General features: G+C 54.6%; 1 protein-coding gene and 1 pseudogene across 10 annotated transcripts; both read right to left on the reverse strand.

The window, feature by feature from the left end:
* Window positions 1-5,466: 5,466 nt before the first annotated feature.
* Window positions 5,467-6,027, reverse strand: LOC113619395 (peptidyl-prolyl cis-trans isomerase A-like; annotated as a pseudogene).
* Window positions 6,028-7,761: 1,734 nt separating this feature from the next.
* CERCAM (cerebral endothelial cell adhesion molecule) lies at window positions 7,762-26,126 on the reverse strand. Of its 10 annotated transcripts, none has more exons than XM_027104673.1 (16): window positions 26,016-26,122; window positions 22,691-23,830; window positions 20,759-20,895; window positions 18,819-18,909; window positions 16,477-16,587; window positions 16,184-16,301; window positions 15,491-15,625; window positions 15,132-15,336; window positions 12,572-12,691; window positions 12,237-12,313; window positions 12,032-12,138; window positions 11,037-11,169; window positions 9,555-9,682; window positions 9,233-9,436; window positions 8,588-8,840; window positions 7,762-8,277 (listed from the first exon to the last, which is right to left on the reverse strand). In XM_027104673.1, exons 5-15 carry the CDS (start codon window positions 16,548-16,550, stop codon window positions 8,588-8,590), a joined length of 1,554 nt encoding a protein of 517 aa, XP_026960474.1. In that variant the 5' UTR covers window positions 16,551-16,587; window positions 18,819-18,909; window positions 20,759-20,895; window positions 22,691-23,830; window positions 26,016-26,122; the 3' UTR covers window positions 7,762-8,277. The 10 variants fall into 10 exon arrangements, with proteins under 10 accessions (XP_026960474.1, XP_026960475.1, XP_026960478.1 ...); XM_027104674.1 differs by lacking the exon at window positions 26,016-26,122 and having other exon boundaries at window positions 22,691-22,822; window positions 23,667-24,008; XM_027104677.1 differs by lacking the exon at window positions 22,691-23,830 and having other exon boundaries at window positions 26,016-26,126.
* Between the last annotated feature and the right edge of the window lie 19 nt (window positions 26,127-26,145).

Raw genomic sequence — 26,145 nt, forward strand, 5'->3', positions numbered from 1 at the left:
TTCGGGGCTTTTGTGATGGAGAATCTGAGAATGGACAGGACTGAGAGGTCACCACCCTCAACACACACACACATACACACACATGCATACACTGGAAGCGAGTGACAGGAAGGAGGAGGGGGAAAATCTTAGAGACAGGCAACAGGGAGGAAGGGGTGCTGAAGACAGGGGCACAGGGACACCTGTAGTGGGTGAAGGACGTGCGATGGGAAAGAGAACAGGATTTTTTCTTTAAATATTATTTATTTATTTATTTATTTGTCTGCGCCGAGTCTTAGTTGCGGCTTGCAGGATCTTCTGTGCAGCGTGCAGGATCTTCTAGTTGTGAGATCTAGTTCCCTGACCAGGGATCGAACCCGGGCCCCCTGCATTGGGAGCTCGGAGTCTTAACCACTGGACCACCAGGGAAGTGCCAGAGAAGGGGAATTTTTAAAGCATAGCTGTGGTCTGTTATCTGCCCCTTTTGTGGTGTTTGAGAAATGCAGGTAAAGAACTTGAGTTATTCTGATATCACTTTGTTTTTTTGTGGGGGTTTTTTGTTTTGTTTTGTTTTGGCTGCATCAAGCGGCTTGCAGGAAGGACGTGCGATTGGAAAGAAAACAGGAATTTTAAAAAATATATTATTTATTTGGCTGCGCTGAGCCTTAGTTGCAGCTTGCGGGATCTTCTTTGCAGCATGCAGGATCTTTTAGTTGTGAGATCTAGTTCCCTGACCAGGGATCAAACCCGTGACCCCTGCAGTGGAAGCATGGAGTCCTAACCACTGTACCGCCAGGGAATTCCCTGATATCACTTTGGATTGCTGGACCGTGTTTTCTGAATTCAAGCCTCTCCAAGCCTGGCCAGCACTGGCCACTTTTTTTTTTAAGAGCACTACCTAGCACTGATGAGGACATTGGGAAATGAGCAGTCTCACACATTGCTGGTAGGTTTAAAAATTGATGTAACCGGACTTCCCTGGTGGCGCAGTGGTTCAGAATCCGCCTGCCAATGCAGGGGACACGGGTTCGAGCCCTGGTCCGGGAAGATCCCACATGCCGCGGAGCAACTAAGCCCGTGCACCACAACTGCTGAGCCTACACTCTAGAGCCTGCGGGCCACAACTAGTGAGGCTGCGTGCTGCAACTACTGAAGCCTACGCGTCTAGAGCCCGTGCTCCGTAACAAGAGAAGCCACCATAGTAAGAAGTCCGCACACCGCAATGAAGACCCAATGCAGCCAAAAAATAATAATAAAATAGATAATAAGACAGATCAATTGTTGAATGTGGAAAGGTTTCCAAAACATATAGCTGAGAAAAGTAAAAGGCAAGGTGCAAAGCTGTAAGTCGACCATGATGATGTAGATATATATTCACAGAGAAAAAAACTACAAATTTAGGGTGGAGGATACATGGGTGTTTCTTGTATTACACTTATATATCCTCTTTTTAAAACTGTGAACAGGGACTTCCCCGGTGGTCCAGTGGTTAAGACTCTGCGCTTCCACTGCACAGGGTATGGGTTCGATCCCTGGTTGGGTAACTAAGATCCCTCATATCGTGAGAGGCGGTCAAAAATTTAAAAATAAATAAATGAAATAAAAAATAAAACTGTGAACAAAAGAGGGTATGTAATGTGTATTAGTTTCCTAGGGCTGCCTTGACAAAGTACCACAAACTGGGTGAATGAAACAACAGAAACTAAACAGAACTAAACAGTTCTGGAGGCCAGGAGTCTGAGATCAAGGTGTTGGCAGGGTCATGCTCCCTCTGAAGGTGCTTGGGAAGGATCTGGTCCAGGCCTTGGTCCTAGCTTTTGGTAGTTCCTTGGTAGCGGAACTCCAGTCTACCAATGGCCTTCTCCACGTGTGTGTGTCTGCATCCAAATTTCCCCTTTTTATAAGGATAACAGCTGTAGTGGATATTAGGGACCCATATTTCTCCAGTATGACCTCATCCTAACTAATTACAACTATAACAAATCTATTTCCAAATAAAGTTGCATTCTGAGGTACTGGTGTTAGGACTTCAACATATTAACTTTTGGGGGACACAATTCAACCCAAACATAATGTATCTGTTCCATTTAAAGATGTATAATAAAATCGGGACTTCCCTGGCGGTCCAGTGGTTAGGACTCTGTGCTTCTACTGCACGGGGCATGGGTTCCATCCCTGGTCAGGGAAGTAGGATTCCTGCATGCTGCACGGTGCAGCCAAAAATAATAATAATATTAATAACAATAAAATAAACACTAATGGAGCACCACCCAGCCACCCAGCTTAAGTAATAAAAGTTTTTTTTTAAATTTTTAACCGGAAGACACTCTCTCAGAATGTTAACACTAACGATTTTAGTTTCCTCATTCTGTTTCTCTAAATTTCAACAATGAACCTGGGCTTTTCTTATTCGTTGGAAATAAACACAGGTGAAGGAGGAGTTGTTAGCTCCAGCGCTGGACCCCAGCCCTGCGTGCAGCTCCTGGCAGGGGGATGGCCCGAGTCCTTAGGCTCTGGAGCAGCCTCACCATTTGCCCTAGGGCCTGATTACCAGTTGTTTCCATCTTAGCGCACTTCCTCCAGGGCCCTGATGCAATGGCCACAGCATAACCCTGGGGAGAAGGAATCCGTGCTCCAAACAGGGTCTAGCTTTTTCTTTCAGGTGACTTGAGAGATTTCAAGTCCTGGGTGGAGTAGGGAGAGAAAATTCTCCCAGGCCCTATCAAGGATTGGCTCCTCTTGGACCTTTAACCAGCCCCTCAGTGACCCTGGGCCTCTGAGATTGGATGGACGCTGGACTCAGTTGAGAAGAGAGTCCAGGTTCTACGGTGGCCCAAAGCAGCGGTTCTCAAAGTGGGGTCCCTGTACCAGCAACATCAGCATCACCAGGGAACTTGTTAGAAATACACATTGTTTAGGCTCCACCCCAGACTTACTGAATCAGAAACTGGGGGGCGGGGGGAGCAGCAATCTGTGTTTTAACAAGTTCTCCAGGTGATTCGGATGCACTGTAAAGTTTGGACTCTAAAGTTTGAGAACCACTTCCCGGACCATCTGGGAGTGATCTTGGAGGGCAAATCTGGTCATGCCCCTTCATTTTAATGAAGGAAACACATTTTACAGAGAGGAGAAGGACCTGGCTCAAGGGGTACAGATAATTCAGTGGCAGAGGTGAAACTGGAAATTAGATTACCTGTTTACAGAGACACCCTCCTTCTCCCTGCCACACTTTTTCCTCTGACTCAGGCAGACCACCCAAGTCCATCCTGATTCACTGTCATCGTCTGGAGGGTCACTGTGATACCAGTGACCCTCAGTGCAGCACTCCCTCTGTGCCAGGCACCGCGCTCACCTGCATTAGCTCAATGAATCCTCACAACATCTGGTGAGGTCGGCTTGAGTGTAGTCCCATTTTACAGAGCAGAAAACTGAGCCTCGAGAGAGGTCAGGACACTTGCCCATGGTCACAGAGCTAGAAGGGGCTGAGACAACTCAAGCCAGTTTTCTCTGCCCGCAAGGCCTACGCTGTGACTAGTAGGTTTGCAGGGAGGGCTCTTCTCCAGTATCCCTTCATTTTTTTTTTTTTTTTTTTGGCCGCCCTGCTGTTTAAGGGATCTTAGTTCCCCCACCAGGGATTGAACAAGGGCCCTCAGCAATGAAAGTGCGGAGTCCTAACCACTGGACCGCCAGGGAATTCTCCAGCATCTACAATTCGGCTAAGAAACCGGAAGGAAAAAAAGAGCTCCCCAAGCAGGCGAAACAGTTGGCAAACAGCCAATGCCCCAAAGCTGCCATTTACTCATAGCAAAGCCCCTTGTCTCTTGGTTTGCACACTATTGTGGCAGTAGCGGGGTGGGGGGAAGAGCAGATTAGAAGTGGTCCAGCAGGAGCGAGAAGGAGACCTGGTTCTTGCCCCGACCCATCCCCACTCTCACTTTCTTGCAGTTCCCCATGCCTCCCCCAAGCAGTGGGTATGCCTTGGAGAAAGACTTCCCAGCCTTTTTTCAGAGCAGGGCACCCACAGAAAACCAAAATATTTACACAGCATCTGAGTAGTCTGGTGGGTATTGGGGGACGTTTGGAAGTCTTGATGAAAATTTCATACTTCATTCTTCATAATATATATTAGGATTAGAAACTGTGGTATAAAATATTAGGGAAGACTTTAAAGCTCAGTTTTGTATAAAACTTCCAAATAAAACATACTGGATAAAAGAAGACAGACACAAAAGGCCAGGTACTACATGATTCCATCCAGGTGACAGTTTGGAAAAGGCAAACAGATCAGTGGTTTCCAGGGACTGGGGTGGGAAAAGGGAATCGACTGCAGAGAGGCAGAGGAGAACTTTTTGGGAGGATGTATATATTCCGTATCTTCACTGTAGTACTGGTGGCATGACTTTACATCTGTCAAAAATCATCAAAGTACAGAGAAAGACAAATACTGTATGATATCACTTATATGTGGGATCAAAAAAAAAAATACAACAAACTGGTGAATAAAACAAAAAAGAATGAAGAGTGGCCCCCGCTTGCCGCAACCAGAGAAAGCCCTCACACAGAAACGAAGACCCAACACAGCAAAAATAAATAAGTAAATTAATAAACTCCTACCCCCAACATAAAAAAATAAAATCAAATAAATGTCCATAATTAAAAAAAGAAACACACCCCTAGATACAGAGAACAAACTAGGGGTTACCAGTGGGGACAGGGAAGGGGGAGGTGCAGTAGAGGGTTAGGGGAAAAACAGGGTTATTATGGAATTATATGAAATCATGTGTGTGAAACTGTTGAAAATTGTAAAGCACTATAGAATTTAAAGACTCATTCATTCCAAAAAAAAAATCAAAGTAAATTTTACCGTACGTAGATATAGCTACAGTTCGCAAACCTGTCAGCTCCTCAGGATCACCTGCGATAGTTTTGTTCAAAAACAGGCCTCACCCACAACCTACTGAATCAGAACCCTGGGCAGGAGAATTAGGAGGGGGCAGGAATCTGCATTTCAACCAGCTCCCCAGGTAACAGGTGGTGGGGTGTGTGGTTTGGGGCCAGGACTTCTGGGTCAGGACAGGGGATGCCAAGCTTCTATCTCCAGCCCAGACCCGACCCCTGAATCCCAGGCTCGTGTATCTAACTCACTGACACCTGCACCTGAATCTCAAATGTAGCACATCTGAAAATGATCTCCTGACCCGCCCCAAGCCAGTCCCCTACCCCACACTCTGTAGTTTTCTCCATTTCTGTTGATGGCAGTTCCATTCTTCTAGTAATTTGGGTCCAAAACTTTGACATTATCCTCAATCTGTCTAGGTCTCTCTCTCTGTTGTTGTTTAGCTTTTATTTCATAATCATAAACTTAACTCTGCAATTCAGCTAGACTTGGAGCGGGGAATGGAAAATGTGAAACCCAAAGCACTGCAGCAAAAGCACAAAGATTATAGGATGTCCCGAGCAGATGAGGGTGAGGGATGCTCTACTGAGCTACGGAAGGAATGGGCTGTTTAAGATAAGGCACGAGTCGGATTTACTAGATTTGTCCACAGACAGCAATGGTGAGCTTCTTGCTGGTCTTGCCATTGCTGGATCCAGCGTGGTCCACGGCTGCCACACCGTTCATGACCTTTTCTACCTTGCCAAAGACCACACACCTGCCATCCGGCCACTCAGTCTTGACAGTGCAGATGAGAAACTGGGAACCACTTGTGTTGGGTCCAGCATTTGCCACGGACAAGGTGCCAGGACCTGTGTGTTTCAGGGTGAAATTCTCGTCATCAAATTTCTCCTTGTAGCTGGATGCCACCAGTGCCATGATGGTACCAGCCTGGCACATAAATCCCGGAATACTTCTGTGAAAGGAGGCCCCTCATAACCAAATCCTTTCTCCCCAGTGCTCAGAGCACGCAAGTTTTCTGCTGTCTTTGGAACTTTGTCTGCAAACAGCCTGAAGGAGATGTAGCCCAAGGGCTCGCTGACAATGTGGAAGAACACAGAGGGGTTGACCGTTGCTAGGCAGCGCAGGGAGCAGCTCCCAGCGGTGGCGTATCAGTGTCTCCTCCTGAAATTCTGCTGCTGCCTCTCACCGACCCCACTGTTAACACCCTGGTCTGGGGCACCATCATGTCTCACTTGGATTATTACAATGGGTTCCTAACCCATCTACCTACTGCTACCCTGGATCCAACTACATTTCATTACAGCAGCCAGGGTAATCATGTTAAAATAAAAATTAAATTGTGTCATTTGTCTGCCTCAAACCCTCCAGGGGCTCCCTGTCTCAGAGTAAAAGCCAAAATGACCTCCAAGGCCCTCCGTGCTCTGGCCCTGGCCTTGGCTCCCTCACCTCCAGAACTTGGCTCCTCCTTGCTCGTTCTGCTCCAGCCACAGTGGCATCTTCCCTGTCTTTTGAACCTGCCAGTCCTGTTCCTGCCTCAGGACCTTTGCATATGCTGCCCCCTTGGCCTAGAATGGTCTTCTTTCCCATATCCCCATAGCTTGTCCCCTCACTTCCTTGAAGTCTTTGTTCATGTGTTAACTTCTCAGCTCATACTTGATATTTCCTCCCTCATTTTGTTCTGTAGGACTCAACAACCTCCAATATTTGCTTCTCTGTTTTTGTCTGTCTCCCTCACTAGAATGTCAGCTCTATGAGGTCAGGGATTTTTGAGGGACAGTTTTATTCACCGCTGTATCCCTAGTATCTAAACATGGCCCATAGAGGGTGCTCAATAGATGTTCATTTTAATGAGTCAAAGGGACACCTGGAGCCTGGAAGGGAGAATTGACTTACTCAAGGTCATAGCCATCCAGAATCAATAGCTTTTGGTCTTGGAATGAACAAAGCACCAATGCCACAGCTCTGGCCTAAAGTCCTTCTCAGAGCCATGCCAAGCTCTGGAACCAAAGCCAGGCCAGCAGGACCTCATCCCTGGTACGGAAGGAGGGAAAGCCCAGCCCCAGGGGGTGCCTGACTGACTCTGCCAGGACCCAGGGGCTTACAAGACCAAGTCAAGGGGCTGCATGGGGGAGGGGCTCCTCTGAAGGAGGAAACCTGGAGATGGCAGGTCCTGCGCTGGTGGAGCCATAGCAGCTACGGGCAAGACAAGGAGTCGCCTCCCCATCCCCTCCGGCTGCCTGAGCACAGGCAGTGGAGACAGTTGCTGGGCCTTCCAGGGGTGGGGAGAGAGGAAGGCCGGCAGTTCCCAAGCAGGAGAGCATTAGAAGGTGAAGCTGCTGCAAGTAACCCAGAGCACAGGGGGCGGATTCCAAATGCCCCAGGCGCCCTTCCCATTGCTGGCCCCAAACCAGCAGAGGGCGCCCTGGCCCACAAGGTCCAGGTTCTGCCACCTTGCGCCCTCTGGCTGCCACACTAGTTAGGGCAGGAGGGGAGCCCTGGATCTCCCCAGCCACTTCCAGGGGAGGGGTTCCAACTGCCCAAGTGAAGATCCAAAGGCAAGGAGGCCTCAGCAGCCCTCGGTCTGGCCTGGGCCCACCCTGGCCAGCAAGGTGAGGCCAGTGATGACCACGACAGCCGCAGTGGGTAAGCACTCACTGTGGGCTGGGCTCCAGGCCTGGCTACTTTATACCCACCTGGCCCATGAGATACTTCTCCTCCCACCTCCACTTTACCGATGAGCAGACTGAGGACGTGATGCCAGATCGATCGCCTGACTCCTTCTCTAGGCTGCCCTCCCCTCTCTGTCTCTCCACCTGCTCATCCACAGATCAGGAACGCCTCCCTCCCAGCCCTCAGGACACGCAAAGAGGCTCAACCATGAGTTAAAAAGTATAAAGTGCAATACCAGCCAGCTTTTATTGAGGGCCTACTGTGTGCTGGGTCCTCCTCCCACCTCCCTGCACTTCCCACTGGCCAGGGAAGAGGGTGGCAGGTGAGACCCATGTGTCAAGCTGGATAGGGAACTGAGGTGGAGGTAGAAGGTGGCAGAGGGGCCCCAGCAGCTGGGTCCTCAGCTGGGGGCAGGGCTCCTGTGTCCGCCCAGCTTGAAACTGAAGGCTGGGGGCCCTCCCTTCTTCCCTCCACCCCAGGCCCGGAATCAGGCTGGCAAAGTAAGAGGGCCTGCGAGCCCTGCCCTTGTGCTACGTGACCTTTGGGGAAGGGGACCCGTCTCTGAGTGGTTTCTCCCAATGGAAGACGAGTCCAGAGGGCAGAGTGGCCATGCCCAAGGTGGCAGCCAGGTCTCTACTGGGTCTATGGTTCCTGGTGGCGGCTCTTGCTCTGCTCCCTGGACAGCTATGGCCTATTCCCTGGTACTTCTCTGGAGTCACCAGCCTGACCTGGTGGGACAAGAGAGGTAAGAGGAGAGAAGTAGAAAGAACTAGAGTTGGACAGTGAGAGACAGAGACAGAAACAGATACAGAGATAGTGAGAGACACAAAGAGATAGAGATGGGCAGAGAGAAAGAGAGCGAGAGAGAGGGAGTTAGAGGTGGACAGAGAAATGCAGACACAGTCAAAGATACAAACAGAGACAGAGAGAGAGAAAGCCCGAAACAGAGAGAGGGAGAGAGAGAAGACAGCTGAGAAGAGGAAAGGGAGACCCAAACACAGAGTCAGTCGTTGAAGGCGAGAGAAAACCGAGGCCCACCTAGAGCTCATCCTGGGGGTGGGGATGGAGGCTGTGCCCACTGCTGCCGGCCAGGTCCAGGCGGGGGTCCCGCAGGGTCTTATAAGAGCCACTCCAGCTGATGAGGCGGCCGCTGTCATCGTCCCAGGGCGAGGACGTCTCTGTGTCGCTGAGCCACTCAGCGTCCCCCGCGTAGTGGGTGGGAGCAGCGAGCAGGGGCCAGGCTGAGAAGGCCCGCAGGTCCCGCGGCCAGAAGTGTGCCTTGTACTGCTCACTGGGAGGCGGGAGGCTGGCTCAGGGGGGCTGGGGTAGGCCCCTCCACCCAGACCCATGTCAGCCCGGAGCCAGGCACCTCACCCCCAGAGCACCTGACCGCCCTCCCCATCTAATCCTGAGGCAGGATTTCTCTTATCCCCATTTTCCGGATGGGGAAACTGAGGCACAGAACAGGAAAATTGCTTGACTGAAAACCACAGGGCATCACAGAATTCACACATAGATTGGTCTGACTCCAAGGCTAAGCTGGGCTATTCCTTGGTGACCAGAAGGAAGTGATTCAGCCCTGCCAGCCTCAGTCTCTCCACCTGCCCAGTGAGGGGACTTACTACTTGCTGAGGTGGGCTCTCGAGATAGGCTGACCCTGCCCTGCCCCCATCTGAGGCTCACTTGGGGTGCTGGTCAAACATGATGGGCAGGAACTCATCCACGGGCAGCATTCGGTGCAGGGGCTGGGAGGCTAGCAGCTTGCGGGCGCCAGCCAGGCTCAGGACGTACGCCAGTGTCCAGTACGAGTAGCCAGCTACCACCAGGTGCGGCAGCCCCTCCACGGCTGCCTCCTCCTCAGGGTTCACCTGCTTCCGGCCGAGGTAGCTGCAGGTGACACCAGGAGTCCCAGGAGTCACTGTAGATGTCCCAGAACCCCTCAGGAGGAGGCAGACCCCTGGAGGCCCACCCCTCTCCCTGGCCCCTGGGGGCACTGGCTGCCTACATCAGGTCCCAAGGAAGTTTCTCCGCCTCCACCTCCTTCATCAGCCGCTCCAGCCGCATCTTGAAATTGCTTTCAAAACGCACGTCGTCCTCAAACACCACGACCTGGGCCAGGCCCCGGGCAACCACCTGTGGTACACGGTGGTGGGGGAGGCTCTTTAGACCCCTCCCACCTGGCTGACTCTGACAGACACTCCTGGCCTCAGTTACAGGCCAAATGCTCAGCCCTGGCTGCGTCGCTCAGCTGCTAAAGGCTGGGCGGGGCTGGGGGGGCCTCCCTTCTTCCCTCCACCCCTGGCCCTGAATCAGGCCGGCAAAGTAAGGGGGCCTGTGAGCCCTGCCCTTGCGCTACGTGACCTTCGGGGAAGGGGACCCGTCTCTGAGTGGTTTCTCCCGATGGAAGACGGGTCCAGAGGGTAGTCTTGCTCTCCAAGCAGATCACAATGGCAATCAGAACCCTTGCTGCAGTCACTGAGCACTGGGGCCACAGTGCTCATCTCCAGGGACCCTCAGGAGGCATGATGTCCCCGTACTGCGGCAAGGAGATGGAGACACAGGGAGATGAACCCACTCGTCCAAGGACACACAGCCAGGAAGTGGCAGAACTGGGATCTGAACCACATCTGCTGGACTCCAGGGCCTGGCTCCTCACTTCTGCCTCTTGGGCTTTCCTCGAGGAAGCTAGGCTGGGGGGTGGAGGAAGGCCCTAGCCCCACACATCCCTGAGAAAAAATACTTTTTGTAACTGTTGGAAATGTGAAAAGAGCATGAGATCAGCTCAGTAAGTGGTGAAACATACATCATCCTTCAATCTGTTCAGAGGTAGCAGAAAAGCAGAAATATAAGCTCACACGCCCATATTCTGGCTACAGTAGAAAATAAAAACAAGGAGTGAGTCTGTGCTCCACCTCCTGGAGGGGGCGCCCCTTGGAGGGCCAGGCCCGGGTCCTCTCCTGCTGTGTCCAGGCAGTGACCTCTCCCAGGCACTCACACCCCAGCCCAGGGCTGAGGCTGCTTGGCCAAGCCCTAGGCCTTTCTTCTTCCCACACAGAACACACCCAACTCCTTCAGCCCCAGGGCCTGTGCCCGCACTGCCTTCCTCTGCTGAGAAGCCTCCTCTCCCTGCCCCTCAATGGTGAGGCCCACCCTGACCCCACAGGAGGCCAGGAGGCCGGGCCAGTCCGCACTCTCAAACGGCCTGTATATCCCCGCTCCGCGGCAACCCTAGTTCTTGATTTCTGCGCCTTGCTCTGGTCCCTTTGCCCCAGGAGGGACCGGCTGCATTCTTCTTGTTCACCTCTGTGTTCTCAGAGCAGAAGCTCTCCTAGCACACAGCAGGTGCTCAGTGGAGACCGCAGGGTGAATAAGGTATAGGGTTGGGCCCTTAGGAGGCTGAAAGCTGCTGGCCGGGTCATTGTTAGTGTGCTCGGTCAACCCCCGGTCACACGAGTGCTGGCACAGAGCAGTGGATGGGGGTCCTCACCTCCTCCCAGATGGAGTAGTGGCTGAGGAAGCAGCCCACCTCGCCCTTGGTCAGTGTGCGGCCCGAGTAGGGGTCCTGGTAGCCGGGAAGCAGGTCCACGCCGAGGCTCCTCATGACACTGCTGTTGAGTGTCCTGAGGCAGATGGTATAAGGGGGTCAGGGGTGCCCGCCAGGGACCTGTCCAGGGGGAACTGGCCTGTGCAAGTTGGGGACAGTCACACTGGAGTCTGGTTGGAAGGAGGCTTCAGTCTTGTTACTGCTTCGTGTGGCCTGAAGCCATCAGTGACTGGACCTGGAAAGCCACTGCCACCTCGGGCGGGGGGGATCCTAAGGGGAGGGGGCAGCAGTCTGAGGGGGACACACCCCAGGATGAATGCGGGGAACGCGGCGGATACTTCTTAGGCAGCGGCCCAAGCAAAGGATGGACTTCCTGCAGTCCACAGGGCCGGGGCATAAGCAGCAAACAGCAGTGGGCACGTGGGGCCGTGTGACCCCTGGTTGCCGGGGGAACACGACTGGCCTGCTCCCACCCTCGCCCCGCCCATCAGGGACCTAAGTTCAGGATGGAAAAGAGTAACCCTGATAATCGTAATGAAGACATTATTAACCTTTGGGATACTTACTACATTTCAGGCCCCGGCTAAACCTTCACTGAACCCTTACAAGCCCCTAAGAGGAAGGCAGTTACTCGCCGTTTACACAGTAGGGCTGAGAGATGGAGGTCACACAGCTGGTGACCACGCCCAGAAGCTCCAGACCCTGGGCCTTAACCACTGTACTCTCCTCCCTCAGGTGGGCTGAGGGAGGGCACCCTGTCCTGTTCTGTCTGCCCTGGGACTCCCCGAGACAGAATTACTCAGGCCCTGTTTGAATACCTCCTAGAATGGCAAACTCATTCAGCTCACTGTCTGCTTTTCCCACCCCCATGGAGCTGTGATGGACCACCCAGTCCCCACTGGCTGCCCAGGGTCCTGTCCCCACCCAGGAAGCCTCACCGGCCGTCCACGGCATCCACCAAACGCCCAGAGATCTCCATCTCCCAGAGCGAACTAAGCATGCGCTCTCGGCGGTTGGGCCGGCGGGCCAGGCTGATGACAAACACCTGGAAGAGGAGGGGAGGCAGGGGAGTGGGTGCAGGGGGAGGGGAGGGGAGAGCCCACCCACCTCCTGGCCCCAATCCTGCAGGCCGGGAGGACTTACCTCATCAAACCCCATCTTGCTGGGCCTCTTTGGGGGCCGGGACACATGAGCTGAGGCCCACATGGGGGGCCCATCCACTGCAGAGGAAAGCACCCCCCCATCATGAGTCCCTACTGGCTCTAGTCAGCGGCAGCCCTGGAGTCCTAGCCCCCCTCGTTCCTGCCCCCTGGCAGAATACCCAGCAGGAGATCACAGAATCCACCTGCCTCCATTGTACGGATGGGCAGACTGAGGCCCAGGGGGAAAAGGGACTTGCCCAGAGTCAGGGAATGAGTTGGGGAGAGGCTTCAACCCCGGCGGTGGGGAGGGGGGACACACCGGCTCGCAGCCCTCACCCAGCGCTTCCAAGATCAGGTGGATGAAGTTGACTCTCTCATCCTCCAGCCCCTGGTGGGATTTCACAGGCACGTTCATGTACCCATAACGGTGCTCGTTGCACACGTGGGCCGAGACCCCTGCGGAGAGAGGCCGAGTGAGCACTGGAGTGCAGGGTGGGGCTCTCAGAACCCAGATGGGAGGTCCTAGGCCCAGTCCTGCCAGTGACCCACCACGTGAGTCCTGTCTGGGACCCGGCATTCCCACCTGGGCTTGGAGGGAGAAACGGCTTGGCTCAAACAATATCTAAGGGATCTTCCTGCCGAAATGGTTTATTCACGCAATAGACGCGTCTAGAGCACCAGCTGGCTGCTGGTGGTGAGAAAGACAGACAGTCCCTGCCCTCAGGGGATCAAGGTGAGGAAGGAGCAGGCAAACTCACACCTGGCTACAGCCACCTGATGCCACCGGGCGTTGCTCCACCCCCTAAATCTTTCCCACCTCTGCCCAACCCCCCTCGCCAATCCAGCACCATCACCTCTTGCCTGGATCCCTACACTTAACCCTACCCCCTCGCCTGCCCCCACCATGCTGTCCTCCACCTGGCAACCAGAGTGGCCTTTTTTATTCCTTCAATGTTTATCATCTTTATTATAATTATTTATTTAGCCTTTGTCTTCTATAGACTGTGAGTCCTCCAGGGCAGGCACATGGTATCTATTAAAAAGTTAACTCCAAGGCTTCCCTGGTGGCGCAGTGGTTGAGAGTCCGCCTGCCGATGCAGGGGACACGGGTTCGTGCCCCGGTCCGGGAAGATCCCACATGCTGTGGAGCAGCTGTGCCCGTGAGCCATGGCCGCTGAGCCTGCACCTACGGAGCCTGTGCTCCGCAACGGGAGAGGCCACAACAGTGAGAGGCCCGCGTACCGCAAAAAAACAACAACAACAACAACAACAACAACAGAGAAAAAAAAAAAGAGTTAACTCCAGGCCCAGCATTGAGCACAAAGCCTGGCCCAGTGCAGGTGGTGGAAGCATGAATGATGGAGACAAAACCCCTGTTCACGAAATTCCTACAAACCGCTGACCAATAAAGAGCGGCTGATACTCAAAGTAGAGGTAGGAATGAAAAAAATAAGGAAATAGGGAATTCCCTGGTGGCCTAGTGGTTAGGATTCTGAGCCTGGGTTCAATCCCTGATTGAGGAACTGAGATCCCACAAGCCGCCCGGTGTAGCCAAAAAAAAAAAAAAAGGAAATACTTTTGCTTCTTCTCATTTTTTTCTCCATGTATTTGTTTCACCTTCATTCTCTTTCTGCACTTGGTTTTTTTTTCTTCCTGCATCTCTGCACTGCAGATGTTGCTAGTACCTCATGCACACACACAAAAAAGATGACACTCTTCTCCCTGGACACTTCTCACACACTGCTTGCCCAAGTGCAACACTTCTTGATTAAATCATCACTTCTAATTCACCTTGACCATGAGCAGAGTTCTCCACCCACCAGACAGCCTTCATGTCCTTGCCACCCATGAGTGCACACCATGAAATACATTCTGTGTAGCCTTCTCAAGATCTTTATTCCAACAGCAGTATCTCTGTCTCACTCTCAACGTCGACTCTTCCTCAGAACTGGGTTTATCCCATCCAAACCCAAACACTTTTTTTTCTTTTTGTTTTTTTTTTGGCGGCGCTACACAGCTTGCGGGATCTTTGTTCCCTGACCAGGGATCAAACCTGAGTCCTCAGCAGAGAAAGCAGAGTCCTAAGCACTGGACCGCCAGGGAATTCCCCAAACCCAAACACTTTCTAGTAACCTTCATCTTAAAAATAACCACTGACAACAGAATGATATTTTCTAGTGTTCAGATCCAATCACATGATCCTCTGATGGCTGCCCAACACCCACAGGCTAAAGACCAGATGCTTGCCCATCAGGTCCACACAAGCTGGCCCCTGCCTACCTTTCCTGCCTCAGCCTGCACCATGCCCCCTTTGCTTACTGTGCTCCAGCTGCCTGCCTTCTTGCATCCCCTGCCACCACAGGGCCTTTGCACCTGCTGGTCCCATTGCTTAAAATGCTCTGTCCTGCTCTGTCTACCTTGTTAATGTCTGCCCATACTTTAGATCTCAGCCCCAAAGTTTACATCCTCCAGGAAGCCTTCCCTGACAGGTTAACTCTAGTCTAAGCTCCCAAAACACCTATAATCAAAAAGCTCTTCTTCCGGTCATTGTGATTGGACATTGATTTGTGTGATCCTTTGACTGACTGGACTGGAGGATCCAGGAGGTCAGAGACTGCCTGATTTTACTCACTGCTGTCTCCCCAGTGCCTGGCACCTGGTAGGTGTCCCATAAATATTTGCCTAATGAAGGAATACGTGAAAGTACCATGGTGGGGACGGCCAGAAGGACATCTAACCTACTGGGGCAGTGGGCCCAAGAAAGGCTATGACCTGGAGGACACACAGGAATTAAAAAGATTAATTGCAGAGTGGGGAAGAGCATGCCAAGCAGAGGGAATAGCATGTGCAAAGGCCTAGAGGCCTGGGAGAAAGGCTCAAGGAGGGCTGTCCTCACCAGCAGCCTGACAGGCGTAGGCGAAGATGATGATGTCGTCGAAGGGCCAGGTATAGTTGGGGTGAGGGGGGTAGAAGCCCAGCTGTTCTGTCCCCTCCGCCCGCAGGGATACCAGGAAGGTGGAGTGGACCATGGGGACACGGAAGCAGCCCCGGCGCTGGCGGTTCTTGGTAGGGAAGTAGTCGGCTGTGCGGCGGTAGTAGCCCTGGGGAAGGGGTGGCTCCGGGCTGTGAGAGGGCGCCCCTCCATCCCCAGCACACTGCTCCCCTGCCAGGGCCCACAGACCCTAAGGCCTTCAGTCTCTCCACGTCCCTCCTCTCAGACCTCAAGCCTCCTGAGGCCCCCGAACCCGGCCTTACCTGAGGGGTGATCCCACACCAGAAATTGGAGTAGTAGGTCTGAGAGTCCAGCATCGGGGCCACCACGGGCAGCCCCTGCTCGATCAGAAGCCGCAGTGTCTGGTTGTTGGTCAGAATGTTGTCCGTATCTGCAAACTGTGGGGAGGGGGATGTCACAGGCCCCAGCCTTGTCTGGGCTGCAGTCCCCCAAGGATTCACTGAGTGGGATCCCTCCAGATTTCCAGAAACCCAGAAAGTCTCCCAGGATCCAATGGGGTTCCCTCAGAGAGGTCTAACCTATAAACCAGTAGATCCATTTCTGGACCAAGAATCTAGTCTGGGGCACTGGCTTGGGGATTGGGTCCAGAGATTATACCCGAATTGCTGATCTAAGAACTTTATCTGAAGTTTTAGGAAGTAAATCCAAAGACCTACTCTGAGCTCTAGTCCAGGGAACTAGGCTCAGTTTATACTCTGGGCTCTAGCCCAGGGATCGAGTCTCAGTATATACCCTGCACTCTGACTCAGGGATCCAGGTTTAGTACCAAGTCTGAGCTCAAGCATAAGGATCCAAGCTCAATATCTGATCTGGGTTCTGACCCAGGTTGCTAGCTGAAGGAGCCAGCCTACAGGTGGTTAAGTCACGCCAAGATTTCTGTCAAGGACAGGTGCCACCACCTGTGGGAAGCCCAATTGTAGGCCAGGCTTTCTTACCAGGATATAGTCAGCCCCCCAGTCCCTGGCAAAGGTCAGGGCTTCCTGTTTCAGCTCCATCAGAAACTGGTGCCTTTCTTTGGTCCAGTGCTTAGGGCCCTCTTCGTCTGGGTAGGACCTGAGGGGGTAAAACGATGAGATGTTCCCATGCAGTAGGTGCATGTGGTGTCCCTCTCTGCAGGGCAGTGGACAGGGCCCTGGTCTGGAGGCTGTGGCTCGGGGCTGTCCCTTTCCTTCTCTGGGCTGCAGCTGTTGTCCATCTTCCCCAGAAAACGTTCCCCTCAGGTCACCACCTGGGCTCCCCCTCAGGCCTCCAGACCACAGCAGCATAGTCATCGCCCACAGCAGCCAGCCACTCCTGCAGCATCTCTGTGGTATTGTCCACGTTGTGGTCTGTGGCACACCTGAGGACACAGGAGGAAGAAGGGTGAGGGGGCACAGCCACCGAAGGACCAAACCCTGAGGCAGCCTTGACCCCCGGAGCACCAACACTTGCAGGGCTGGCCTCTCCTGGGAGCAGAGGAAGCAGGTGTGCTCCAGAGGAAGGCAGGAAGCCAGGTCCCAATCATAGGTCTGTGATCCACTGTGTGACCTCAGGCAGGTTCTGACCCTCTCTGGGCTTCACTTTCTCCCTGTAACTTTAAGCTGTCCTGGCATGCTCAGGGGCTGAGATGACAGAACTCAAATGCATTTTGAAGGATGAAAAGTACCTCAACTTTGAGGAACATACCTGCCACATTCTCTGGTTACCTTCCTTCCCTGCTGTGTGACCACAGGTCAGTCCCCTCCCCTCTCTGAGTCAGGACTGGACAGAGGAGCTGCTGCTTCTCTCCACCAGATAGTTGTAATAACGACCAAACCACACTCTGAGCGTCCCTGAGAAATGCTGATGGGCCCGAGCTCCGTTGCCACCACGAGTAGCCTCTCTGAAGGGGCTCTCATGACAGAGCGGGGTGCAGGGGGCTTAGCCAAGAGCCCAGGTTTTAGGTGATACTGCCCCTTTAAGTCAATTCCCCAGAAGTGAAGATTAACTACGTGTCAAGTCTTCTATGGGTGGGAACTAACTAACTCCCAAACTGGTAATTGTGGGCAGCCTCCCCAGGCCACTGGCTCCAAACCCAGCCCAACTTCGGTGTGTTGGGGAGGGAGGGTAGTTTGGTCATTTCTCTCAGTTTATCCCCAACCTCAGCTTGGGACTCCTCCCTGCTCTGGCTTCCACAGACTGTGGCCTCTGATTCCAGTGCCCTGCAGGGACGCCTAGGGGGAGAGACTGCAGGAAGGGGGCTTTGCCCTTGGCCGCAGAACCCAGCCCCTCTCCTGAGAGAGGCTGGAACCAGCCCAGGGGAAGGGGGAACGGGTGTGACTCCCCCATAGGGCAGCATGGAGCCCAGGGCTGAGAGCACCCTCACGGGCTCCCCAGGAACCCGGAGGCCTGCTGGTCTGTGCCACATCGGGCCCCAGGGGACGCCAGCTGCTCCTGTCTGCTCCGCTCCAAATCAGCCAACCACAGGTCCCACGGGTTCAGTTTCAGCTCTGAGGGCTAGGGCAAGAGGGACTGGGCCCAACTTACACCCAGAGGAGGTCCCAAGAGGTGGAATAGGGGCCAGAATTAGGGAATGGTGTCCCTCTGTCAACCTAAGGCCTCAGAGGTCAGTCTGCAGGGCCAGGGGGATAAGGGGTCCTGTCCGGAGACACGGGTTGCGGAGGGCCTATCTGCGAGGGAGGGGCCTGTCTGGGTGGTGTCTGGGCAGCGAGCAGATGGGGCCATCTGGAGCCCGGACTGTCGGTGGGGTTGGGGGATAGATGCCCGGTGGATGCCGATGCCCGGGTCTCTCTCACCAGAGGGCCATCCTGGCCCGGGGGTAGTCCAGCCGCTCCAGCGCGCCCAGGTAGTGGGGCAGAGAGTGCTCGGCATTGCGGGCCAGGATGGCAAGAACCACGGCGGGCAGCGGCGGCTCTGCGACGCCCGCAGCCTCGAGCCGCGGCCCCAGCAGGAGCAGCAGCTGGAGCAGCGGGGCAGCGGGGGCAGCGCGCATGGCGGGCGCTCTGGCGGCTGCGGCGGCCCCCGGGGCTCCCAGCCCAGCCGAGGGTAGTGGGCGGGGCGGGGCGGCCCAGCCGGGGCGGGGCCTGGGGCCGGGGCGGGGCCGAGGCGGGCCCGGAAGGGGTTGTGGGGGGCGCACCCCCCAAAGAGTGGACTCCCACTCCTAACCCCTATTCGTGGATTCTCAAGTGTCCTCTCCTCGACCAGGGGCATCGCAGGGCCAGGGCCCGGACACCCGCCCCGGACGCGATCCAGGAGCAGCTCCCTCCCGGCTGGAGGGTCGTGGGGGACGGCATCCGAGCCGCCCGGGCATCTCAGAATGCTCGACTACGAATCCCTGGGCGTGCAATCGCCAGAATCCGGCTCCACTGAGCGCCCCTGAATCCGGATTCCCTGGCCATCCATCTGACCCTCTGACCTGAGCCGCAGACGGGACCCACTGGGCCGCGGCCTTTCCGGGTTCCCCAGCTCCAGCCCCCTCCACCGCCCCCGGGCGCCCTCTGGCGGGCCCAGACGGAACTTCTCAGACCAGCCAGCCGACGCGTGGGCGGACAGAAAGACCGGCTTGGGGGGCGGGGAGGGGGTCCCCCTGACCTGCAGACGTCATCCCGCCGCGGTCCGAGCCTGACGTCCCCCGCGCGTCATCGTCCTCGCCTCCGTCGCCAGCACTGGCACTGCTCCGGCCCTTTAGGAGAGCAAGGCCTACTCTTAGATTGAGTGTAGAACATGGGGCACCACTCAGCCCCTCACGGTGACCCAGCCCCCTCCAAAGCAGTGTGACTCCTGTGTCTGGTCAGAGTCGGGGTCCTAAGGCCCCTGCTGAGATGGAAGAGGGTCCCCAGACTCTCTTAGGGCAGGGGAGGGGAGGGGTCTGGAGGCACCAGCGGTGGGTTCTAGCTCCTCTCTACCACCAACCTGAGGCAGGTCGCTTTCCCGGAGCCTCAGGGCCTCCTGGGTAGAAGGGCTGCTAACAGCACCCACCTCGGAGGGTTTGCAAGGATTCCTTGAGAGCGTGAATGCACTTCATTCTATGCATGGGGCCTGGCAGGCGGGAAGAGTTCCTGGGGCTGGAAGACAGAACTGGAGAAGCCAGCCTCTCCTTCCATTCAGCCCCTCACCCATGGGAACCTACTCTCCTATGGCACCTTTGGGTCCCCCTTCAGGTTCTTCCCAGGGTCAGGGAGGGGGGCTAAGCCACTGCAAGAAAAGGGGTGGGGGCCCAGCAAGGAACAGCCTGGTGATGGGGCAGCATGTGGAGGCATCAGACCCCAGAGTCCTGGTCTCCAGCCCAGCTCCAATGCCTCCAACAGCTTCCAGGTGGGGCTGCTTCACAGCCAGTGCCCTGCAATGGAAGGCCTGAGGCCCCCTGAAGCATCCTGGGGAAATAATGAGTCCCTTCCCTTGCATGGCTGCCTCTGCTGGAAGGCACTCCCAGCCCCAGAAAGGGGATACCCTTTTTTTTTTTTTTTTTTTTGTCATGCTGAGCAACATGCAGGATCTTAGTTCCCTGACCAGGGATTGAACCCGTGCCCCCTGAAGTGGAAGCGTGGAGGCTCAACCACTGGACCGCCAGGGAAGTCCTGGGGATACCAAAGCAATATCCCCCACCTCACCCATCCCAGGATCATCCCAGAGCCTCTGCCCATGCTATTAGTCATGGGGCTTCCAGATTCTTCTCTCACCTCAGTCGTCGTCCTCCTCCCAATGCACTGACCCCTCCCATCTTCACCTCTCTCCCTCCCCAGTCCACCCAGTGGTCTAGCCTGTCACTGACTCCCTTGCCCCAGGGTTCTCCCATCATTCCTGCCTGAAAAAACCCTACAGCCATCTTGCTTTGGGGCATGTTAAGACTGCTGCACACTCCTGATCTCCACTCTCCACTGGACTTTCACTGAGCCCAACAATCCAGTTTCCCTGTGCTGCTGCCCCTGCTCCTCTGTGGCATTTCACACGCCCAGGTCTTCTGAAGCCCTCACTCCACTCCTTCTCCCCCAGTGAAAATCTTCCTGCCTTCTTTGGAAAAAGAGAAGCCATCACCTGAGAACTCTTATTTCCAGCCTCCAAACCTTCCACGCCCTGCGACCAAGCTGGCCTGTGCTCTCACGGCCTATTACCATGGAAGAGGCACCTCTTCCTCATAACAGAACCATCCTTGGACTCCAAAAGCCATTCTCTTGCCCTTCCTGGATCACCAACATCCGTCTCTTCTGGATCCTTCCTTCAACATTCCAAAGGACTTAAACCTCCCCCAACTTAAAATGTGAATACAGGGACTTCCCTGGTGGTCCAGTGGTTAAGACTCCATGCTCCTAATGCAGGGGACCCTGGTTCGATCCCTGGTCAGGGAACTAAATCCCACATGCCGCAACTAAAATCCCTCATGCCGCAACAAAAGATCCTGCATGCTGCAACGAAGATCCCACATGCCGCAGCTAAGACCTGGTGCAGCCAAATAAATAAATAAATATATTTTTTAAATATATGAATACAGTCAGCTGCCTGCCTGTGCTTTGCTCCCGGTCTCACTTCCTCACCTTCATTCGCTGATTGACACACACCAAGGCTGCTCCAGCCAAACTGCTCCCGTCAAGACCGGCATCCTCCTGGCCCCTCATCTAAGAGGGCTCCCTCCAGCAGCCGACCTCATGGACCACTCCCTCTTTCTGCAAAACTGACATGTGTCTCTGCTTCTCACCTGGACCCACATTCCATCTGTCTAAAACAGAACCCCAGTCTTTCCCCCAAACCTGCTCCCACTCCGGTGGCCTCCCTCAAGCTGATGACAAGTGCCTCTCTCTCAGCCCACTCCTCATCCTGGCTAGACCACCTCAATGTCTCCTGCACGTGGCCACTTGCGCGGCTCAGGGCATCAGCACCACTCACCTGGGCTACAGCACCTGCCAGTACTCACCCCCGCGCCCGAGGCTTTCTCCCTGGAAACTGTTCTTCACACAGTGGTGCTTTCTCAACTGCATGGTGTTACACCCTTTGGGGGCTGCCATTGTCCTCAGCATAGAGCTCAAACCCCTCAAGGGACAAGGAGGCCCTTCGTGGCCTGCCTGCTGCTTCTCCAACTCCTCTGACCTCCCCTCCCCTATCTCCTGCTCCAGCCAAATTGGACTATGTACAGTTTCCAGAACACTTCATGCTTGAAGACCTTCCCACATCCCTTTTTTTTTTTTTAATTCCTCTGCTTGAACTGGGCCAACTTCTACAGGCCCTCTGGAAAGCCTTCCCTGATGTCATGTCAGGGGGACCTACTCCTACAGGGAATCCTATATAATCCTATTCATTCAGCAAATATTTATTGAGCACACGCTATGTGCAGGAAGAATTCTAGGTACTGGGGATACAGAGGTACAGACAGTCTCTGTTCCTAAGGTGCTCACATTCTGATGAGGGAAGGCAGACAGGAAACAAGCAAACTGATAAATTAATAGATAACTTCGAAGAACAGTAATGCTATGAACAAAATAAAACAAGGTAATGAGAACAGAGAGTAGCTGAGGGTGGGAGGCAACATTGAATAGAGGGGTCAGTGAAGACATTTCAGAGCAAAGGGGAGCCAGCCAAGAGCAGATCTGGGGAAGAGTGTTCCAGATGGAGGGAACAGGTGGGAACAAGCAAGGAGGCCAGGGTAGCTGGAGCAAAGTGAGCAAGGGGAGTGTGGTAAGAGGTGAGGACCACTTAGGGCCTTAAAACTATGGCAGGATTTTGGATTCTTTTGAAAAGTGCAACACGAAGACACTGGAGGGGGTAAGCAGAGGAGTGACAGGATTCCTCTTAAAAAGATCGCTCTGGCTGCAGCTCAGAGGGCGGACCATGGGGGCAAGGATGAAAGCCCAGGAGAGCCTGGTACTGGGAGAGATGACGGTGGGCAGGGCTGAGATGTAATTGAGGCAGAGCCCACAGCCTTATGGGATTAGATGTGAGAGATGGAGCGAGGAGTCAGGATGACTCACAGGGTTTGAAGTGGGCTGGGTGGTGGGATAGGTTCTGAATGGGGAAGACCTGAGAAGCAGCAGGTAGAATGTGAAATCAGGTTCTGCGTTGGACCTTATTTTGAGCTGCCTTTTAGACTCGCAAGTGGAAAGGTCACATGCCATGCCTGCCCAGCTGTGAGTTCTGAGGCAGGGACCCGTCTGCCACTTTCACCATTTTATACCAGCCCTAGAGCAGGGCCAGCCGGGCACTGGGTGGGCTCTCAATAGAAACATGATGAGGTCATAAGAACCTACTGTATGGCACAGGGAACTCCACTCAATGCTCTGTAATGACCTATATGGGAACAGAATCTAAAAAGGAGTGGATATATATATATATGTATAGCTGAATCACTTTGCTGCACAGCAGAAACTAACAACATTGTAAATCAACAATACTCCAATAAAAATTAATTTAAAAAAAGAAATATTATGGGGTTACTGACTAGGGTGGGCCGACCAAGCACCTGTGCTCCTACTTACACTCATTTTTTTGCCTTCACATATAATAATATGGCGAACTCTGCAAAGGTAATATTGCGCCAAACCCGCCGAAATTCTAAAGCAGTTGTTCTCAAAACATGGTCCCTGGACCAGAGCCAGCAGCAGCGTCACCTGGAAATTGTTAGAAATGCAGATTCCTAAGCCCCTCCCCATATCTACTGAATCATAAACTCTGCGAGTGGAGGTTAAAGCAACAAGCCTTTCGGGTGATTTTGATGCCGGCTCAAGTTTGAAGCTGCTATTCTATGGGCCTAAGGCCTCATTCTAGGGGTCACGTAGGACCCCGAAAATGATTGTTTTGGGTCCATCTGGCTGAATAGGACCCAGACCACCCTGGACCAACACATAGTTGGGCTCTGGATTCCCCTCCCCACAGCATCTTCACTCCCTTCCCTCAGCCATTGTAGTTCTGGCCAAAGCCAGGTGGTGGCGCCAGTGCCTCAGGCTCCACCCTGGCTTCCGGAAACAGAGACCCTGGAAGAATTGTCCCCCTCCCCGGCACCCTTCTTCTCCCCTCTGGGAGCCTCAGCTCCAAGGTCTGCCTACAGGCAGGGACCCTGAAGAGTGACCTTCATCAGGGAGAGGGGCACTGAGGTTGGCATACCCAAGGTGAAGGCCAACCCCCTCTTCCTGGAGGTTAGGAAGGTGGGCTAGAGGAGCCCCCTAGGTCAGAGAGAAATTAGGGGTGTCTGGCCTGTGGGGCTTGGGGGTCAGGAGCCCTGGCAGGTGGCTGTGGTCCAGTGGACCCTGGTCACACCCCATTAACCCTCCGCCTTCCCTGCCCAACCTAACGCGACGTCTCAGGTGCTGTTTCCCTGCCAATGGGTGGGGGCAGCCTAAAAGTACCCCAGGGCCCACACAGAGCCCCAGGGTTGCGGGTCCTCACAACCTGGCAGCCAAGCAGGATGGGAACGGGGGGCGTACGGCAGAGGGGATGCACGGATGGAGCTCTTACCAGCTGCGAGCTTCACGTCTCCTGGGTTGGGGGCTCTCTGGGCCCCTGTCCTGCTTTGTGGCCAAGGGAGCCCAGGATCCTGGCCAGAGCAGGAGCCCACACCCTGCTCCTGGTCCTGGTGCAGCTCGGCAGATGGGGGTCCAGGAGCCCCAGTAGGCTCCCTCCTACATGAAGTTCCAAGCCCGGTTCCAAGCGGACCCAGGGCTGAACGCCAAAGTCTTGTCCCCCATCTGCTCCCCTGCCCCTCATCTTTCCTATTTGAGGGGAGACTGAGACCCCCAAATTCCAGATGGAGTCACCACTCCGCTTAGACATAGCATATCTTGGTCTCTGGTCGAGGAATCTGCCCATGCCCCCTCATCTTCCAGGGTCCCACCCAATGCCCACCCCACCCCCAAAGGACCACCCTCTCGCTCTTGGCCATGCCCTCCTCTCCCAGGAGCCCAGATGTGGAGCTGTCCTCCTCTGAGAATCTGCCTCTGTCCTCAGGAGGCTGGGTCCAGGCCAGCTGTTTTCCTCGTGTAGCCAGCTGTTTTGCCCATCAGGAAGCAGCCCTGGCTCCTCTGCTAAAATCGTGGCAGTCCCGCTGGGCCAGGGCGCGGGAGCTGTTAACTCCTCTGGGGCCAGGCAGCCCCTTCCCCTCCCAGCCTGACCCCTTCTGCCTTCCTCTGACCTGCAGGAGTATCGTGTCGCAACACTTCTAGAAACCCCCAAGCAGACCAAGCATTGCTATCCCCACCCCCACTCAGCAACTGCTAACCCACAGCCCCTCCCTCCTCTCAACAGAGCCTTGTCCTCAGGTGACCCCAGGTGAGAGGAAGGTTCAAAAGGATAGATGTTACCCCATTCAGAATAATAACAGTAATAGCTATCATTAACTGTCTGCTGTGTGCCAGGCATTGTGCTAAGTGCTTGAAATGTATTACCTAACTTAGTTTTCACAACAACCCTGTGAAGTAGGGAATATCTTCATCTTATAGATGAGAAAATGGAGGCATGGTGAAGCTAAATCACTTGCCCAAGCCCACACAGAACTGGGGTTTGAAACCAAAACCGGGCTGCCTGCCTCTCTCTGGCCGACCCTGGTGGTCCTGGAATCCCGGTTGGTGTTGCTATTTAAGTTTCCCCGAGCTTCTCTCTCTCTGATCTGGGCCTCAGTAGCACCATCTGTGAAATGGGAAGCTCACGGGTGGCATTACCACCACCACCCACTCCGTGGGCTGAGTCTGGAGCAGTGCCAGGCTCTGCGCTCAGCACCTTCCAAGTATTTATTAGTGGATCATTCCTCTCGGTGGCTGCGGTCAGCCTGGGCTAAGATCCCAGCTCTGCTGCTTCCTGGCCGCCTAGTTTTGGGCAAGGGACTTTACCTCTCGGAATCTCAGTATCGAAAGTTAGAAAATGGATAGAAGAACAATATCTACTGCGTCCTTGATTTTGTTGTGAAAAGGATGAGATAATGCAGGTAAAGCGGTTAGCAGGTACCTGACACAGAAAGAGTCGGTGGGAAATGTTGCCCCTTTACTATCACGACTATAAACGACAATCCGGAAGGATCTGAGTGGCCCACCCACCATTGTGCGCCCCCATGCCCAGCACGGAGCGGGCACATAGGAGGGCTCTGTCATTTCTTGTGAATGAATGCACCCTGGTCCAGTGATACCCACGCGAGAGCAAAGGCTGCGAGAAGGGGCACAGCTTATCCAGATCACACAGTTAGCGGGGTAGAGCAGTGGGAATCCCAAAGCGCCCTTAACTCTTCCTGAGCCCGGAACCTGGTCTGCCGGGAAGGGGAGGAGAGACAAGGGAACAGGGACAATCCCAGGGCTGAGACGGCCCAGAAGGTGACTGGGCTGTGGCTGGGTGGGATCTCAGGGTCTGGGAATGACCCCTCAGGATGCAGTGACCCGTGCTCTCCCCCTTTGTCCCCTCCCCCCTGCCCACCATGGGTCAGCTCCCTGGTCCCAGCCTAGACATCTGGAACTGGGGCAGACAAAGGGCTGCGAGGAGGGACAATAACCTTCTGTCCATTTTCAGATGCCGGGCCGGGCCTGGCCAGGGCTGGGGGCCGGAGCCCCGGCAAGGCGGTGCCAGGCCCCCCGTGGGCAGCGGACAATGTTGGCAGTGATGGAGAGGAGGCATTTCAAAGCGTTTTGTTCCCGCTGACCCCCTCCCCCCAACATCTCGCCCCAGCTCGGGGTGAGGCCCCAGCCCCACCCCCAGCCACCCAGGCCCCTGCTCCGGGCGGCTTGGGGACCGGCCACATTCTTGACCTCAGGGGAAAAGTTTAGACTCTTTGCGCCCTGGGCAACAATAACAGTGTCACAGAACTGATTTAGGAGCAGCACTTACCATCACAAAGCGACAGACAAAGAGCCAGGGCTGAGAACGCGCCGGGCCTCTGCGTCTACTCTTCCAACCGCTGCTCGCTTCTCTCCTGGGCACTGCCTGGTCAGGACTGGGAGCCAGGGCCCGACCCTGG

Source organism: Aethalodelphis obliquidens, unplaced genomic scaffold (assembly GCF_003676395.1).
Source record: "Aethalodelphis obliquidens isolate GAN/ISIS:26980383/991018 unplaced genomic scaffold, ASM367639v1 scaffold7, whole genome shotgun sequence".
NCBI lineage: Eukaryota > Metazoa > Chordata > Mammalia > Artiodactyla > Delphinidae > Aethalodelphis > Aethalodelphis obliquidens.